Source organism: Vombatus ursinus, unplaced genomic scaffold, assembly GCF_900497805.2.
Source record: "Vombatus ursinus unplaced genomic scaffold, bare-nosed wombat genome assembly UNPS02012082.1, whole genome shotgun sequence".
In the NCBI taxonomy this organism is placed as follows: domain Eukaryota; kingdom Metazoa; phylum Chordata; class Mammalia; order Diprotodontia; family Vombatidae; genus Vombatus; species Vombatus ursinus.
This window is the reverse complement of record NW_020951860.1, coordinates 3,681,846-3,699,336: the sequence shown is the minus strand read 5'-3', so window position 1 is coordinate 3,699,336 and position 17,491 is coordinate 3,681,846. Positions and strand designations below refer to the sequence as shown.

The following is a 17,491-nucleotide window of genomic DNA, read 5'->3' as shown; positions in this document are numbered from 1 at the left end:
GCTAATACAATGCTGAAATATCTGTAGATGTTATCTGTTAATGTTAACAAAATTATGTTGCCTATAACACTGAGTTTATAAGATAAGACAGAGAAGAGAGAAGGCTAAAGGGAAAAGAGGTCTCCCCTATTTTTATAAAATGGTGTGGTGGCTAAAAGCTAACTGAGAGACTTTATATTTTTACAAATTTGAGGAAATGTCAGACTATATCCCTTGACTGCTTATTAATAAAGTAATCTTTATTGCATTTAATGGTTCACAAATATCTCAATGAATTCTAAACCTAAGCCTGAATAATTAGAGTAGCCTGAATTAGGCATGGCCCAGAATATTCCCCTTCTACAAAGAGCAGCTGGCCTCAGACATGGCTTCCCCATTCTTCTTTTGCTCCTTATATTCTGCTGGATGATGTAGGAAAGGTTTATCACATTCTGAACGGCTAACCCATTATCCACGATAAAACAGAAAAAGACACAAAGGTATTTCCCAATGACACTCAAGTACATGTAAATCCAACTCCATGGACTTTTGTGAATTTTTTTTTCCAGATGGCAAGTGAACCCCATGCCCAAACATATACACACCAGAGCCTTGCTATTTTAAGAATGTACTTTATACAAAATAACCAATTCATATGGAAATAAATCTACAGACCTCCAAGGATCAAAAAGCTTTTAAAAAGTTCTTTAAAAAAAGTATTCAACACAGTATTGAACTAACTATTGAGGTAAGTGTCGCTCTCAGGGTAAAAGGGAATCAGCAGACCAAGACAAAATATACACAAATATAAAAATAAATAGCATTCCCCTTTTCAGTACTGGCCAGGAAAGTTCACACAGTTTTTGCAGAAGGAGCAAAGAATCCCTGACACTGTGTGCCACAGGCTGGTTGGTGGATCCTGAACCAGGCTACCAGGAACAGTGTAGAAGGCAGTAGAGTGAGGTGCCTGAGCCCAAGCTCGGGGCAAAGAAGAGGTCGCTACATGAAGAGAAAGGGGGTTCAGCATTTCAATAACTTACTTGATACCCTCACCTCTGTTCCCACCCCAATACCTTTCAAAAAACATGCAGGACAATGAGCTTGTTCCCAGTCTTTTTATACATCAGTAAAAGTAAGTCCATTGGAGTACAGCAGTAAAAAGAGATCAGTTAAGTTTCCATCACACGGACTGGTGGCAAAAGTTGCTTTCCCAATTTAAGTCTGACAGCTGGAAAACAGCAACAAAGGATTTAAGAACTATTTCTGCCCAAGTTACAATGATGGGTTTCATGGAAGGCAGGGTCAATCAACGTACCTTTAGGTTTCAAGGAACAAAGAGAGAAACCCAGTCTCAATCTGTAAAAGAAAGACTATACTTTCCCATCAGCAAGTCTAAAATCACATTTCTCTCTTAACTGGACAATGATGCCTTGACTAGACCAGTATGTTTAGGATATAGGAAACTGAAAACACGAAAGTTGATTTTTAAGCTGTCACTAGGACAAGCTTGGTTTGAAAACACATACACCCTTAGTCTCCTGGTGACTGGAGAGCAAGGAAGGCACTGCATCCCAGTATCACACGAAGGTGCCCTAGAGCATGCGATTTGCTCACATGCTACTGTGGAAGTGAGATCTTCCACAAGTATCTGTCAGAAATCTGTGCAAGGGTGTATAGGCTCTTAAGTAGGCACTGAACATAGCGTAATGCTGGGATAAAGCCCAGGCTCCACCCCTGGACTATAGGGCATTTTCGTAGGGAGAGTCGAGCACATTCTATGATTCCACTTGCCTCAGAACTGTGAGGACAGGGAAAAGTTCATCTCAAGGGAACTTTCAAACCAGGGTTGCCCCAAAGAGGAAGGCTACAGGCCTGAGCAGAGTGGTGAATCATTCTTGGACGCTGAGTTCCATATAGGCATAAACATAATTAGGTTTGACCAAGTCTGCCAGACAAGAGGGCTTGCTCCTGGCTTGATAGGGATGTATTTTATGTGCTTGTGTAATACTAAGCATACAGTGGAGACCCAAGCAGGCAGGGATTACCATGAATAATAAGTAATACCATAGGCAAAACCACACAATAGTGGCACCTACTGGTAAGTCACCAAAAGTATTATTAGGTGTTTAAGGCAGCACAAGTAGAACTTTCTTTTAATAAAGGAAGCTATTCTCAAACATAAAACCTTTTCTATGAATAAGTCCTGGCATGGACACTGTGGCCACAAAACATGGGTTTTAATATGCTTCACAAAAGTGCAGAGTAAACACAAAAGTCTCCTTCATATGCGTACTTGGCTTGCTCTGGAAGTTGACAATTAAGATCAAGAAGAAACTAAAAGGATTACTTTACATTTGAAGGAATAGGTGAAAAAGGGCTAAGAAAGAAAAGTGCCCATATCCGGCTACTTTTGCTTGAAAAAGAAAAGCACAGTAAGAATCTGTGAAAATTACCTCCCTAGGTATTATACTTCCATGTCTTGGGAAAATTTATCTGGGTAATTTTCTGCAACTTTGATAAAGTCTGACAAAGAAGGATTCCAATAATTTTCTAGGCTAGGTCACTAGGAACTGGCTATATTGAAAGGGAAGCATTTACCAAAGCTTGGATAGTTCTTTAAGACATTGCATCTGCTTAAGACACTATGAAAAGTGCTAGAAAAAGCCGAGTTAAGTGAAACAAAGCCTCAACTTCACCTTAAATGATTTAGCCATTCAACATGGCTTGAAACACAGATGCTCAAGTAGGAGTGTTTCTGCACTTAAAGGATGGCCTTATGTGATCTCTAACAGCTCAGGAACTACCCAACATCAGAATGTGATACTAACACCTAACGTACACAACTAAAATCTCAAAGAGGACACAATTAGGTTATTCACATATATTTAAGATGAGTCAACAATGTGGCTGTTCTAACATATCCTATTGTACTGCCGCCCATGTTCACAGTGTAACAATTTTAATACAGTAGTTCAGTTTTCTATTGCTTGTTTCAGACTAGTCGACTTCACATTGCAAGAAGAGGCTAGAATTTCTCTTCCTTGTATTATTCACAGAATCTGCTAAAAGAGACATGGGGGGGACACAACATGCTCATCATGTCATTTTGTATACAGAACTGCTCAGACATGAATAGGGGGTGTGTGTGTGTGTGTGTGTGTGTAGGAAAAGATAGAAATTCTGCTTATTATTGCTTGGGGTTCTTTTTTGTTTTGCAGAATCATTAGAGACAAAGAACCCTTACACAGCTTTAAGAAAGCTTTTGCTACATTTCTACTTAAGGAGGACTCAAGTGATCCTCATATTACACATTCCAAACCTGACTTAAGGAAGAGACTGACTGTGAGTGCTTCATGATGGCTAAGAATCTTGGAAGTTGACTGGCCTGCACCACTAAATAGACCTTTTCACTCCCTCAGTAGTACCATTTAAGCCAGTTTACACCAGCTTGAGAGCAAATGGATGTTTTCAGGCAACCAAGTGCATTACATGACCTGTTGTGTTCTTGCATTAAGAATACCCCTGACAGCTTGATCACTTTTCTAGTTCGAACCATTGTATCAGCGGTGGAGCACTAACACAAATAAGCATTAAATGAGGACTATGTTTAAATTCTAAATGTGACTAAAACAAAGGTTAACACAGTTCAGTTGGAGAAAGAAGCATCACTACCAGAATCTTCAGCACTTCCTATCTACCCATTCCCTTTCAATCTTGACTATGTCCCAAGTGTCACTGCCTTTCACTAGCTTTTGTCATGGAGCTGGTTCCAGGTGTATTATGTGGCCACAAAATAACAAAATAAAACAATTTCACTACGGGCTCTGTGAGTGGGAGAAAGGGGATATGAACTATTTCTTAGACGTGAATTTTCGTAAGGACCTGGGAAGATTCAGATTTTGTGAAAGTGGATATTGTCTTAAATATATTTTAGTAGATAACATTCTTCTGTTCAAACCAAACCAAACCCTGTGATTTCAGTATTTTTTTTCCTAGAGTTAGTCTTCATGGAAAATATATTTAAACATATAGGCATTAATTTGGGAGGCAGTGCAGCTGTAACAGGATCTACAACGTAAATCCAAAAAAATCGAGTAGAGTACATATTCTAAGGCTGAAATGACAAAATTAATTCAATACTGTAATGCTGAATCCTACCACTGATACACTGATGGGCAAAAGATTCCCAACACCTTGCTCTTGATAACTCCTAAATTATGGTGTGACTAGTTTTGCTATGATTTGCTTTATGTGATGAATTAAACTATATATGGAATCACTCCTAAATTTAAACTGTAAGTCTACACTTTTTCTATTCAAAACACACAAGTTCCTTATTGATACTACCATGTACAAACCTGAGTAGTCACTTCCCACAAAATAGGATTAAATGCTCACAAGCTTTTAGTGACGCTTTCTACCATCCGTCTTGGTAGGTCCATCACTAAAGGACAATCCAGTTTTGTCTTCTAATGAGTGAAACATTGCAGTGATCCCCATTCCTGATATCCATTTCTAGACAACTGAAAAGCCTATCAAACAGTGTTTCTTAAATCCTGGATTTGGGCCACTAGAATGATAAACAGAGCAGCTAATATGGTGCAAACATGGCTTCTTATTTGAAGCTTATTTGTCTGCTTTCGAAAAGTATGTGGCCTCTAGTGAATCTAGTAAAGGAAGGAGCTTGGGAATGCTCTCTTGGGCTGATTAAAGGGCTCTGAAAGCATGGAGGGCTACCCAGGGAACACCATAACAACAAATGACATGATTATGTATCTCCCAACCCTTCCAGCTCCTGAAAGACTTCAGTGTGACATGACTGTAAACAGTAGAGGATCACCCCAGTGCTACGTGCCCACTACGGTTGGGATTCCCACATCCGCTTCCTTCCCTTTCCCATTTTATATACAATACATTCACCACCAACAAAAAAAAAAAATTATTTTAAAAGGCAACAGGTAAATTCTGTAAACTGGACCCAGATCCAAACACATTAATACTACGAGTAAATTACATCTCCCGTCCCCAAATATATACCTGAGTTTAAGCTGCTCATGAAAATTACAAATCATCCCATTTCACCACCTCTCCCCCCTAACCCGATTTAAAAATTTTCCCTGAATGAGACCTCAGTCTCAAGTCTTGAAAGCCCACTAGCTCCAGGTGCACATAGTTCATCCTTTTCTGTCCAGATCAGCCATGTAGAAGATCCCTGACCCAAGACCATTGTAGATTTTGTGTTCATCATCTAAGGGTTGTGCCCTAGGGATCTCTGGAATGGCAGTAGTTGCCAGACGGTAAGAAGTTTCCACTGTGGAAGGGTCAGGGGTGGGAAGGGGAAGAAAGGTGAACAAGGATCACTGTGCCTCTTCAGTTCTCTATGCCCAGGTCTTCACGTGCAGCTTCTGTTTTCTTGGGGGCGCTTTCTTCCTTGAACTAGCTCTGAGGAAAAGAAGAGACAAAACTGTATGTATCTCCTTTCCTCAAGATTTTTATGAAGCTACACTCATACAAGTATGTCAACAAAGGTGTCCCTGGACAGAAACAAAAATAGGGAGAACTAAGGACTGGAGTTACACACCCTACCCCTTCATCTGGTCAATGCTGTGAGGAGCACTAGATAGAGTCTCTTCAATAAAAGGAAAAGCATGCTTGCATTTCAGCACTCAACACCTCAAAGTACTTTCATCTGGTAAGCAGATGTTTAAATAACTCAAATAAACGGATTGTAGAAAAACATAATAGTGCATGGATGGCTGTCACTGAAAATTTTGGGGTAAGGAAATGACATAATAGGATGGGCTGCTGAGGTCACTACTACAAGCCCAAGAGAAACGTGAGAGACAATTACTTGGAGGGAAGATTAAAAATAACAACAGTATTCACTCATTGATAGAGGCTTTGTTTTAATATTAATTCTCCAAATATGGTAATTCACACTTCTATAGCACTTTAAGGTTTACAAAGTAATTTCTTCTATAATCTTATAAGATAAACATTCTTCTTCATCCTTGTCACTGTCATCACCATTACATTTATGCAGCATTTTAAGGTTTGCAACCTCTGAATCCTTGCAATCTCATTTGACCCTCAATAATTCTGGGAGGTAGGTGCTATTATCATTTTATAGAAAAGAAAACAGACTTAAATCTAGGGCCAGGCAACTTAACAAAGGTCACAAAATTAGCAAGTTAAACCTAGTGCCATTGCCTTTAGAAACAGTTGCTAGTTCTGAAATCTCCCTCTTTTTTTTCTCCCCTTCACTATAACCAGTGGTGGTGAGCTTGTTGGGGGATAATGTCCACTTTTACCAAGCTTCTTACAGAAAATTATTCACACTTGGACAAATTTTCTGTGTCTACTTAACCATAAGTTCTGCCTACTAGAAGGGCATTTAAGAATAGAAACATTTTTTAATATAGTTTTTCTTCTGTAAGAAGGAATGGGGGAAAACCCCCAAAATCCTTTCCCTCCCCCTAACTTCAAGTTCTCACCTGATCCAGAGGCAAGGCTGAGGGTTTTTGTGGGGGAAGTTCTTTTCTTGATGTTGCTGGAGCTGAAGCCTTTGGAAAGGGAGACTGTGACTGGGCCTGGGCTTGATGCATTTGCATTCTAGAGCCACAACAGTAAAGACCAATAAATATATTAATAAAATATTATTTCTCAGAGCCAACCACCCCATTGGATTTTGGGGTCACTTGTCTGTACTTCTCAAATTACTACTTCTCATTCCAGTACCATGACCTCAGATTTCTATACTGTGTGATCACAGTCCCTAAACAGGCTTTATTTAAACTGGAGTAGCATACGTAAGGCAAGATAGGTAAGGTCTTTGAGAGCGTGAATTATTTTTTTTTTCCTTTGTATTTCTAGTGCCTAGCAGTGGCTGGTACATAGTAAGCATTTAATAAATGTTTGCTGCAAGGCAGCTAAGTGGCACAGTGGATAGAGCACCGGCCCTGAAGTCAGGAGGACCTGAGATCAAATCTGCCTCAGACCAAACACTTGACACTTACCAGCTGTGTGACCCTGGGCAAGTCACTTAACCCCAAATGCCTTAAAAAAAAAAAATAATGTTTGTTGAATAAATGAAAGGAAAAAAGGTTCTCAGTTGTCTCAGCTTTATGTGCCTAAAATGATCTCAAGAACTGAATCTGGATGGGGAAAGACATTCCTATGGAAAATCCTTAACATATATAAATATCACTATTGTTTTCCTTTTCTAAACATCTTTCAGCTAATAGTTCTAAATTAAGGCTTTTCAGTTCACAGTTCACCTTGTGGGGGGACAAAAGCCACAGACCTCTAATTCTATACATTGGGCTATATGACTCTTGTTAATTTGCACTGCTGGTAGAGAAAAGACGAGTTCAAGTGTTATAAAGAAGCAAAGCTATATCACAATTCCTTTGCTGTGACTGTGCATTCTAATACTTCCAGAACCTCTGGAAGTCTTAGACCCCAAGCCACTAAACAGTCACACAGCAATGGCTACAATATGCTCTAACTGTGGTCTGTTAGCTTCTTTTTGTAAAATCACCCAGAATTAATATCAGAGTCAAAAGTAAGTTCTAAAAGTCAATGCAACTAAATTAAAAAAAAAAAAAAAGCTGTTTTGAAGCTTAAAAAACAAAAACAAAAACAAAAACCGCTGTAATTTCCCAATAAACCTGAACCCCCCCTTCCAAAAAAGAAAAAAAGTAGAGCCCTGGCTTGTAACAAATAAATAAAGTCATTTCCCACTGCAAAACAAATACATTGGCCATGTCAGATAAACTTTCTGATAAGTTCCGTCTAGAAGGTCAGTGACTGTTACACAACTCTTTTCCAAAGTACTAACATGTATCTTTTAATACTACTTTATCCTTTTTCCAGAAATCAATTCTTACCCTGATGATCTGTATAAGTCCTGGAAAGGTCCTCCCATTCCAGTAACATTGCCCCTCTGTTCCATCATTATGGCCTGAAAATGACCCATGTTCTCTTCCTGGCAGCGGTAGAGAGGGCCCTCTTGGGGGAGGCCATTTGGCTGGCCAGCAGCTGCATGAGCTGATGCATGAGCAGTGACTGGTGAATAGGCCCTAGGCTGAAAATGACTGGCTGTATGCTGAGATGCATAAGGAGGCCCCGATTGTAACATCATGCTGTGGGGTGGGAAAGCAGATGAACTGAAATTCATCCCTGAACTCAGGGCTGGGGAAGGAGCTCCATAAAGGAACTCGTTAGCGGGCACAGAGTTTTGTCGCTTAGTAGCTGCGTTGTGGTTGTCCAAATCGAGAAATTCTTTGGGACTCTCTGGCCTTTCCATGGATTCATCTAGTTTTTCTTCTTTGGGCCCTAGATTCTGCCCATCTGTTGGTACCACTTTGGCACCCACTACAGCAATTCGGGTTGGAGAGGTTAGAGTAGTGTTGAGTGCCTCACAACCCTGCAGATTAGCTACAGTCCCTTTATCTGAGAAAGGCGGCCTTGGCTGGGGAGCCTGGTGAGCTGGTTGCCCAGGCTGGGTTCCCTGGGGATGGAGAGGCCTTTGCCAGTCAGAATAGCCCCGTGGACATGTGTAATAAGGAGTTCGCTGATAGTGGTGGAAGGAAGGCTGAGGTGGTGGCTGATAAGAGTACTGGATGCCTTGGTGTGGGCGATACCGAGGGAACATAGCTGAGTGCGAGTTGCTAGGCTGAAAACCACGAGGTGGAAAATGCTGTGGATGGGATACCGGGGGTTGCTTCCCCCCCATCACAGGACCAAAACCTTGAAGACCTGGGTTGATGTGGTAACGTGTAGCTGAATTAGAATATTCTAAACCAGGCACATATAGAGGGGGAAACTGGTTGACAGTGTTGCCCATCAAACTTGCATCTAAGTTCCGAGAAGTATTGGAATTCTGTCCCGCACAAGGTATAGCTGCTTCCTGAAACGTCTTGTTTCGGGGGCAAAGTGGCTTTTCTGAGGTACCACCACCCACTCCCTTTTCTTCTGAGCCACAGGGGGACGTTCCTCCAATGACGCCATTTTCGGGAAGGACCCCTCTATCTGCTATGGTTGTAAGGTCCCTCATGCAGCCTTGGGCACTGGGGCTGGGGTAGTTGCCTTCTGCTGGCCAGGTGTTTTTGCCCTTGGTTGCTTTACAGTTTTCTTCAGACTGAGAGGAGTCACTTTTAACCATCGAGCCGTCTGCTTCTGTGTCCTGTGGTGAATTCTGCCTAATACAGTCAGTCTGCAGGGGTGGTTTGGAATGAGGTAGCTGTGCGAGGTATGTTCCCTCTGAAGCACTAAGGCCCGGAGGTTTCTCCTCAAGTCTAGGCTCTGCAACACAAGGGAAAAGAAGATAACAATCAGAACAGTAGAAATGGAGACAAAGCATTTTTAAGGTGGACACTGGAAAGTCAAGTTAGTTTTTTTTTTAAGGCAACTGGGGTTAAGTGACTTGCCCAGGGTCACACAGCTAGTAAGTGTCAAGTGTTTGGTCTGAGGCCGCATTTGAACTCAGGTCCTCCTGACTCCAGGGCCGGTGCTCTATCCACTGTACCACTTAGCTGCCCCCTTCAAGTCAGCTTTTATTTAAGGCACATGCTACCTTCCTTCAATGACAAGATATTTTGAAAGCTCCCAAAGGAGACAGCAGTGGCAATACTAGTCTGTCCACAGTTGTTCCTGACACTTCAGGAACCTGGAAGGGATATCCATCACCAAGTGTTTAACAAATGCTTCAACAAAGGTCTGCCCAAGCTCCAGAAGGGCCTTACCAGAGTCATGCCCATCAAATGGAGATTCATAGTAGAGAAATTGGGCAGCTAGGTGGAGCAGTGGGTAGAGAGCTGGCCCTGAAGTCCAGAAGAACTGAGTGCAAGTCTGGCCTGAGACACTTACTATCTATATAATCCGGAGAAAATCACTTAACCCTGTTCGCCTCAGTTTCCTCCTCTGTAAAATGACCTAGAGAAGGAAATGGCAAACCACTCTACTATCTTTGTCAAGAAAACACCAAATAGGGTCACAGAGAGTTGGGACGTGACCGAAGTACAACTGACAAGTAGAGAAATTCCCCCGATAGCAGGAGACTCTAAAAATGCTAAGAGAACAGAACTAAAGCCTGTTGGAGGTAAAGGGGTGGGGGGTAGAAAGTCCACAGACGGGAGAAAAGAGACCTTCATCGGGAAGGACCTCCTACTTCCTACAGCAAACAGCATGGGAAGTTACTCTAGAAGGTAGGGGAAGGATGGGGTGAGAGGGGGAGGACCAACACCAATTCTCAGGGACTCAGGAAGGCCACATTCATAGTTTAATCCGACCTACCATGTGTGCTAAAATATGACTAAAGCTGAATGGACAAGAAACTACATGAAGCACAGAGTAATCATCTCTTATAGCATTAGCTCCCTGAGAAAACTTGGTAAAAAATCCAATCAAATTACCCATCAGTCTCTTAAGCAGCTAATCAGAACCTTGGGATTCTTCAGGGCACTATTGTGATAGCCCACCAGAAAGCCTCACTCACTACAGAGAAAAGGGCTTCTGCACAATGAGTCATTCTAACTTGGCTTTTAAGAGGTCTCTAAGCAAGCTAGAGAAACACTCCTTCCCCTCTCCATTTACATCTCAAAACATTCCCTTCAGAGTCTGTTAAGGCTCTGAAGAGCTTTACTCAAGTAAAGCCCATTGCTTTAGTCATCCCTATTCCCTTCAAACAAAAACTGTCACCTAGACAAGTAACTGCACGGTTCCACAGAGGAGACAAACCCCTTTTAAAAGTGGAATATAAATTCAAGTGGGTTTTCTTTTCTAAAGATCTGAATTATAACCAACATTGGAAACCCAAATGGGAAAACCCTGTTCATTGAGTAGATCAAGCAAAGGTTTCAGATGCTAGTACTTAAGCATCTTAATGAGCTAATCCTAGCTCTACCCAGTGATTGATTATATATAACTGTACCTAATTTCCAGGAGTCTCAGCTTCCTTATCTGAGGATAAATAGCACAAACCCTTTACCCCTCTACTCATTTTATGGTGTTTGTTCCCTCAAGTGGCTGTTTAAAGAATGTAAGGTTTCAGGAATAGTAAGATGGTAAATGGGGCAGCTTGTTGGCGCAGACACTAGAGTGCCAGGTCTGGAATCAGGAAGACTTCAGAGTTCAAATCTGGCTTCAGATACTTACGAGCTGTGTGACCCTTGGCAAGTCATTCAGTACTATTTGCCTCAGTTTCCTCAACTGCAAAATGAGTTGGTGAAGGAAATGGCAAACCACTCCAGTATCTTTGCCAAGAGAACTGCAAACAGGGTCACGAAGACACAAAGGCAGCACAGAAAAAGACTACTGGGGGAGAACTACTTCTTAGGTACTTTGATCAATTAGCAAAATAATATCTACAAAGCAAAGTGAATTATTAGAGAGTTGTTTATAGTTCATCTGCCTCTAAAGGTAGACCTGTGGATAAAGGAACCGAGAAATGAGCTATCATTCTTGGTTTGGAAATCATTCAATTCATTCAATCATAAATTAAAGTGAAAGCCAGACTCAGAAGGTACCTTGTTTACTATCAGGTTCCTTTGTTTGGCTGGTGTTTTGTGAACTTCCGTTGTTTTCCAAGGCTGGCTTAGAGGTGGACATGCTTACTGCTGCTGAATGAGCTACCTGGGGAAAAGGTCCAGGTAGGTTCGGGGAAGGAGGCTGTCGGGGGTGGTAAGGCACACCTGGTGGGCAAACACGGGATGAGAGCTGCTGCATGGCAATCATCTCTGGGCTGTCCATCATGGACTCTCCTCCTTGTACTCCCCGAAGAGCTGGGGAGGGTCCCCCAAACAGAGAGCTCTGTGCTGGTGGCTGCTGTAATCTCTGTCCAGGAGATTTACAGGGTGGCCTGATATACCCTGAAGGAGGAACCCCATGAGGTAGGAAGCTTGACTGTTCAGTCCACTGGTTTGGGGGCAGAGATGACCTCATTCCTCGTGGATCCATCATGTGACTAAGAATTCGAGGCTGGAGAGAAGCTCCTGGTCCCACAGGGGCCTTCTCTTCTAGACCCATGGGACCCTGATTTGTTGCCCCATGGTTCCCATTCCAGACTGCAGAGTGTACTCGATTCAGGTACTTGTATGGTCTGTACATGTGACCAGGAGGGGGTAGATCTGAACTTTCAGAAAATTCTTGTCTTATCGGAGGCCCATTATGCCTGGGAGGAATAAATCCTGCCTGGAACTGTGCTGGAGGATACATGTTACCATCCTGGCCAGGGCCACCCATCTGCCCAAGTTGTAAGGCTCCAGGATGTGGTCCCATGGTAGAGAAATGAGTCAGCCCTCCACACACCTGATTTTCTTCTGGTACACCAAGCCTAGGCCCTCTGTGTTCATTTAGTCCAACTGGAGGCTGAAAGAAGACAAAGGTGAGAGAGAAGGTTCACTAGGTCCCCCGAATGAAGCCCATCTTATTCTGTCCATCATAGGCCTGACAAGACTGACTTTCCAGGTTAGAGCTAAAATTAAACTAAAAGACAGAACATGGTTTTAGAGTTAATGCCAATGGGATCTTTGCCATTTAAATTTCTGAGGTCTCTTACCTGCATTGGAAAGTGCTGGTGCTGCTGAACAGATTCTCCAGGGTGTGGTTCTGGGACTCTGGGTGATCCATATAAGTTAACTGGATCAGATACATGAAGGGGGCCAAATGTTCCTGGCACTGCTGGCCTCTGGAGATCAGTGGAGAAGGGGTAGGATGGGAAAAGAGAAGTATCAGACATTAGATATAAGGTGGCAGAATTCCTTAAAGAGAGAGATAATATGGAATGGGTTTTGAAAGAATATCAAGCAAGTGACATCAAGAAAGGGATGGATGACAGGACACGGAGAAAATGTCACATGAAGACTTGCTGAAGAGTCTTCCACTTCTTCCATAAATTCACTATATAGGGGAAAACCAGAACCATACTTAGGTTACTCCTTACCATCTGGCCTAAAAGAGGTGCCTGGCTAGGCATCCCACCAAAATGCAAAGGATGAGAGAAGCCTCGGCCATTGGAAGGACCCACCTCCCCAGGTGGCTGCAGGGTCCTGCTGCTCTGGTCATCTGTAGAGGAGGAAGCTCGATGTGGTGGTGGCAGGGGCTTTCCCCCATTCTCCAAAGGCTGCTGTCTCCTGCTGGATCCCTCAGTGTCTCTGGATCGGGTCCAAATGCTGCCTGCACCCCCTCGCCCAGCTCGGCTCTTCCTTTTCTCCCGTTTCTCATCCTCTCGAATCCAGAACTCATCATCTGTGTCTCCATCTTCCCCAGGAAAATGCTTTAGCATTGCCCGATGGAAACACCTCTCTAAGTTGTCAGACATCTTGGTATACTCTGTGTTCAAGGCAAAATGTAGTAATTAGGCACAGATCCCAAGGACAGAGGAAAGTTTTGAGTAATTTTTGCTACAACAAAAAATTGGAAATAAAAGAAGTATCCATAATTTGGAAAATGACAACTAATTGTGGTATATGAATATAATGGACATGATGCCACAAGATATGATGAATATAATGGATGCATAGAAATATGGAAAGTCTATGAACTTATGCAGAATGAAGTAAGCAGAACTAGGAGAACAAATTATGTCATGACCACAATAATATAAGAAGGAAAAAGCTCTGAATGACCTCAGATTTCTGACTAAAGCAGCAACTAGCCATGACTTCAAAAGAGGATGATAGATGGATGACAGATAGGTACAGAATGATCTGATATTTTACTACATATTTGTTACAAGTAGGTGGGTTAGTGGGTAGTGACAGATCAAAAAAAAAAAAAATCAATAAAACACTTAAAAATGCATCAGACCAAAGGAGGATCAGAGGAGCTCAAATAAGCAATTTTGTTACCTTGCTAAACAATATATTTCTTTAAAACATTATGTAACAAATTCATTTTCTTATGCAATCCCCTTTACTGTTTTTTGTATGTTGAAATGTTTGCATTTGTTGATTATTGCTAAATTCACAACAGAAAAAGAAAAACACAACAATGAGATGAGAAATCTCAAGGTGAGAAGGTGAGATCTGTATAGGCCCCTTAAGCAACCACTTGAAAACTTCTGGTAAATTCTAGGCATTGATAGTTACATATGTAAGAGATGAGAATTTATTCTCAATCACAACCTAGCCAACAGCGCCTCCCAGTGGCTGATATAATACAAAGACTCAAAAGTTGTATGTGGTTAAATCTACAATATTAAAGAGTCAGAGGCTCCAATGCACTATTTATTTAATGTGGCAATCCCAATTCCCCAGAAGTCTTTTCTGCAGAATATATATTTTTTTTTTGTGAATGGCTTCAATGTAGATCAGGGCACAGAAAACTAGAAACAAACTGCTACAAAGCAGAAAAGTCCAAATAGTTGTTATTTTTGACAGTCATTAAATCTGTCCCATCAGCAAACAAAGTCACTTGGAATTACAAATTCAAACTATAAACCTGAAGGGAAGGGGGCAAGAAAAATTTAAAAAACCAAAAACATTTTCCCCCTCTCCTCTAACATTCAAGGCTCTCAAGTCTCAGATGAAGAAGTTGTGGAGATGTGGAGGACAGGGTCACATGCAGAGTGGTCCAACTGGGCTGGCACGGAGGAGAATAAGTTGGAGATGTTATACGTAAGACTAGAGAGGTGGCCAGAGGGAGAATGCATCTGGCTGAATGTTCTCCTCATTAACTCAGAACTGTCACCTTTCCAGCACAACTAAAAGCAATTATTGTTGAAATGAGGTTTTCCTCCGATGTGGTATTTTGCAATGACAAATGTACAAATATGGCTTCATAAAATAATTCTTTAAGAATGAAAAGGTTCTATTGGATTGCACTGCATTGTGGCATGTTCTTTTTATAATTTTGCAGTGCTCAGGAAACCTTGTGAACCTAACAGAGAAAAATCCTATTCTTCTTACCACTACTTTCCCCATTGTATTTTAGGCAATTTCTGAACATAGTCTTCATATCATTGACAAACTCCTCCTTGGTACAGTAGAGACCTCCATTCAGTTTTTTCTCCATGCTCGAGATATCCATGGGGACCTGAAACAAAGTAAGTACCTCTAATTATAACAGGAGTGACATTTAAAGATTATATTTATATTTATATATATATTCTCCAATCACATGTTAAATCAATTTTTTAACATCTGTTGTTGGTTTTTTTTTTTAAAAAACATTTTGAGTTCCAAATTCTATCCCTCCTTCTTTCCCTTCCTGAGATGGTAAGCAATCAGACTTGAGTTATACGTGAACAATCATGTAAAACATTTTCATGTTAGTCATTTTGTACAAAAAACTTGAAGAACAAGAAAGCAAAAAATAGCAATGCTTCAGTCTGTATTCAAACAATATCAATTCTTTCTCTGGATGTGGACAGTATGCCTCATTATTAGTCCTTTGGGATTGTCTTGGATCATTGTATTGCTGAGAATAGCTAAGTCATCCACAATTCTTCATCATACAATGACATTTAAAGATTTTTTTTTAAAAAAGATTGCCTACCTTAATGATCTGGTAATAGTTTGGGGCATAAGATTCATCAACAGGTTCCAAAAATGGCCAAGAGTCTTTGTGAGCCTTTACCACATCTAGAACTGATATTCAGAAAATGATAGCTTTTAATTTCAGATTTAAACTTGGATAAAACTCTTTTCTTTCAAGAATATAATACTGAGAATAAGCACTGACCTTTGTACATGGCAGTGAACTCGTCATCCAGCTCAAAGCTATGAACAATAAAAAGTAAAAATTACTACCAACAATTCATCTCACTCAGTCCCTCTACCAGTCATAATTATGTAGCTGATTCACTAGTAGTCATAAAATTATAGCAATCTTGAATAGTTCACAGCAAGCAGACTTTCTTTTTCAACTTTACCACAATGTGTATTGATATTTATAGGCATAAAAATATAAATACAGTGAAATCCCAGAAGTTAGTAAAAGTGACTTATTGATCAGAATGTTTCCTAATTAATTAATGAAAGGGAAACAGAAAATGAGGGCTTTTACGCCGCAAATTATTTTTCCCTTAAAAAAATTTCTGAAGTAAAGTAACTTTTCATACTTTCAAGAATCTCATTTTCTGTGAAATAATTTTAACTTTTTTTTGTGTGTGTGTGTGGGGGAATTGGGGTTAAGTGACTTGCCCAAGGTCACACAGCTAGTAAGTGTCAAGTGTTTGGTCTAAGGCCGGATTTGAACTCAGGTCCACCTGACTTCAGGGTCGGTGCTCTACCCACTGTGCAACCTAGCTGCCCCAATAACTTTAATTTTTAAAAAATGAAAGAAAAATAACTTATTAGGTAGGTGGCACCATTTAACATTAGTATCCCACTGATATTCTAATCCCAAACCCTGATCAACTTTGTCTCATTGTCCCAAGCATTATAATTTTCCCCTCCTGTGTACTCTGAGTGTGTGTCTGTATACATAAGTGTGCCATTTTAGAAATGTAAGATTCTCCAAAGAACTAAAAATCTAGAAGAATCTCTTGTGTATACATTGGGCTGTATTTCTCATTGGGTAGAAGGCCTCTAGAGTGTCATTAGTAAGCTCCCACAACACTCCCAGGATGTCCTATAACCCATCTACACTTTTTTTGCATTGCCATCACTGAAATATATACAGAAAATTCAAAGCCCTGCCTGAGACTATGTCTATGATAGAATTCCACGATGAACAGAACTGTTGTTACCCTCACCGATACTTACAGATCCTTAGCTTTTCTTTCTTCTCTGGCAGGAGAACTCGGGTCCAAATGTGAGAGTTCTGGGGGAAGCTCTTTCCCTTGGGCTAAAAGCCATGCACGTTCTTCCCTGAGCTTCCTCCTTTTAGCTCGATCTGAAGGAAAAAAAAAGCATTATTCTTTGCAAGCAAAGCAAATAAAGGCCACACAGTACAGAAGCCTGATGAGTTCTCTTTTAAATAGCAAGGAGTTTTCCTCCTTAAAAATAACATTTTTTTTTTATAAAAAACACAGGGATGTAAGAGAAAATTGCCAACTTTGCTAACGCTACTCATTCAGTGGGAGGGCGAGGATATATTAAATTCTTAATTAATCCATTTCAGTGTCAAGGTATATGCTTCTTTAAAAAAAAATCATCTGACTATACTCAGTGGGCAGAATGGTCAAAGCAAAAACTTTGTTTATGTTGGTCTAGTAAAAAAATTATTATTTGTAAGTATAATAATTGCCTTTAAAGTAAAAAAAAAAAATCCTTGTATAGATTTTACCTTTGCCTAGCCCCCAAACCTAATGCAATCTTCCTCTAAGAGGAAGAATAGTATAGTGGAAGAAAACTGGACTAGGAATTAACAGATCTGGTTTCCAGAATAGTATCTGCCGCCAATCAACTATATGAACTAGGGCAAGTCATCTACAAAATTATAGGACTCAAGTGAATTTTCTGTAAGATCCTTCTGTAACATCCTATGACTATATATAAACTTGTTGTTTTCCTCTTCACAATACTACTGGGTTTTTTTAAAATAAAAGACTTTTTTTTTTCAAGCT

General features: G+C 40.7%; 1 protein-coding gene across 1 annotated transcript in view; it reads right to left on the bottom strand.

Annotated features, from left to right (window-relative positions):
* Positions 1-218: 218 nt before the first annotated feature.
* LOC114039562 (cat eye syndrome critical region protein 2) overlaps positions 219-17,491 on the bottom strand; it is a 146,874-nt gene continuing 129,601 nt past the window's right edge. Inside the window, exons 10-19 of the mRNA XM_027857355.1 lie at positions 16,689-16,818; positions 15,664-15,701; positions 15,478-15,569; positions 14,889-15,015; positions 12,923-13,311; positions 12,539-12,667; positions 11,508-12,348; positions 7,869-9,285; positions 6,474-6,591; positions 219-5,421 (exon numbers count right to left, since the gene is read on the bottom strand). Coding sequence (XP_027713156.1) covers positions 5,416-5,421; positions 6,474-6,591; positions 7,869-9,285; positions 11,508-12,348; positions 12,539-12,667; positions 12,923-13,311; positions 14,889-15,015; positions 15,478-15,569; positions 15,664-15,701; positions 16,689-16,818 — 3,287 coding nt within the window. The 3' untranslated portion in view covers positions 219-5,415. The remainder of the gene's footprint in view (positions 5,422-6,473; positions 6,592-7,868; positions 9,286-11,507; positions 12,349-12,538; positions 12,668-12,922; positions 13,312-14,888; positions 15,016-15,477; positions 15,570-15,663; positions 15,702-16,688; positions 16,819-17,491) is intronic.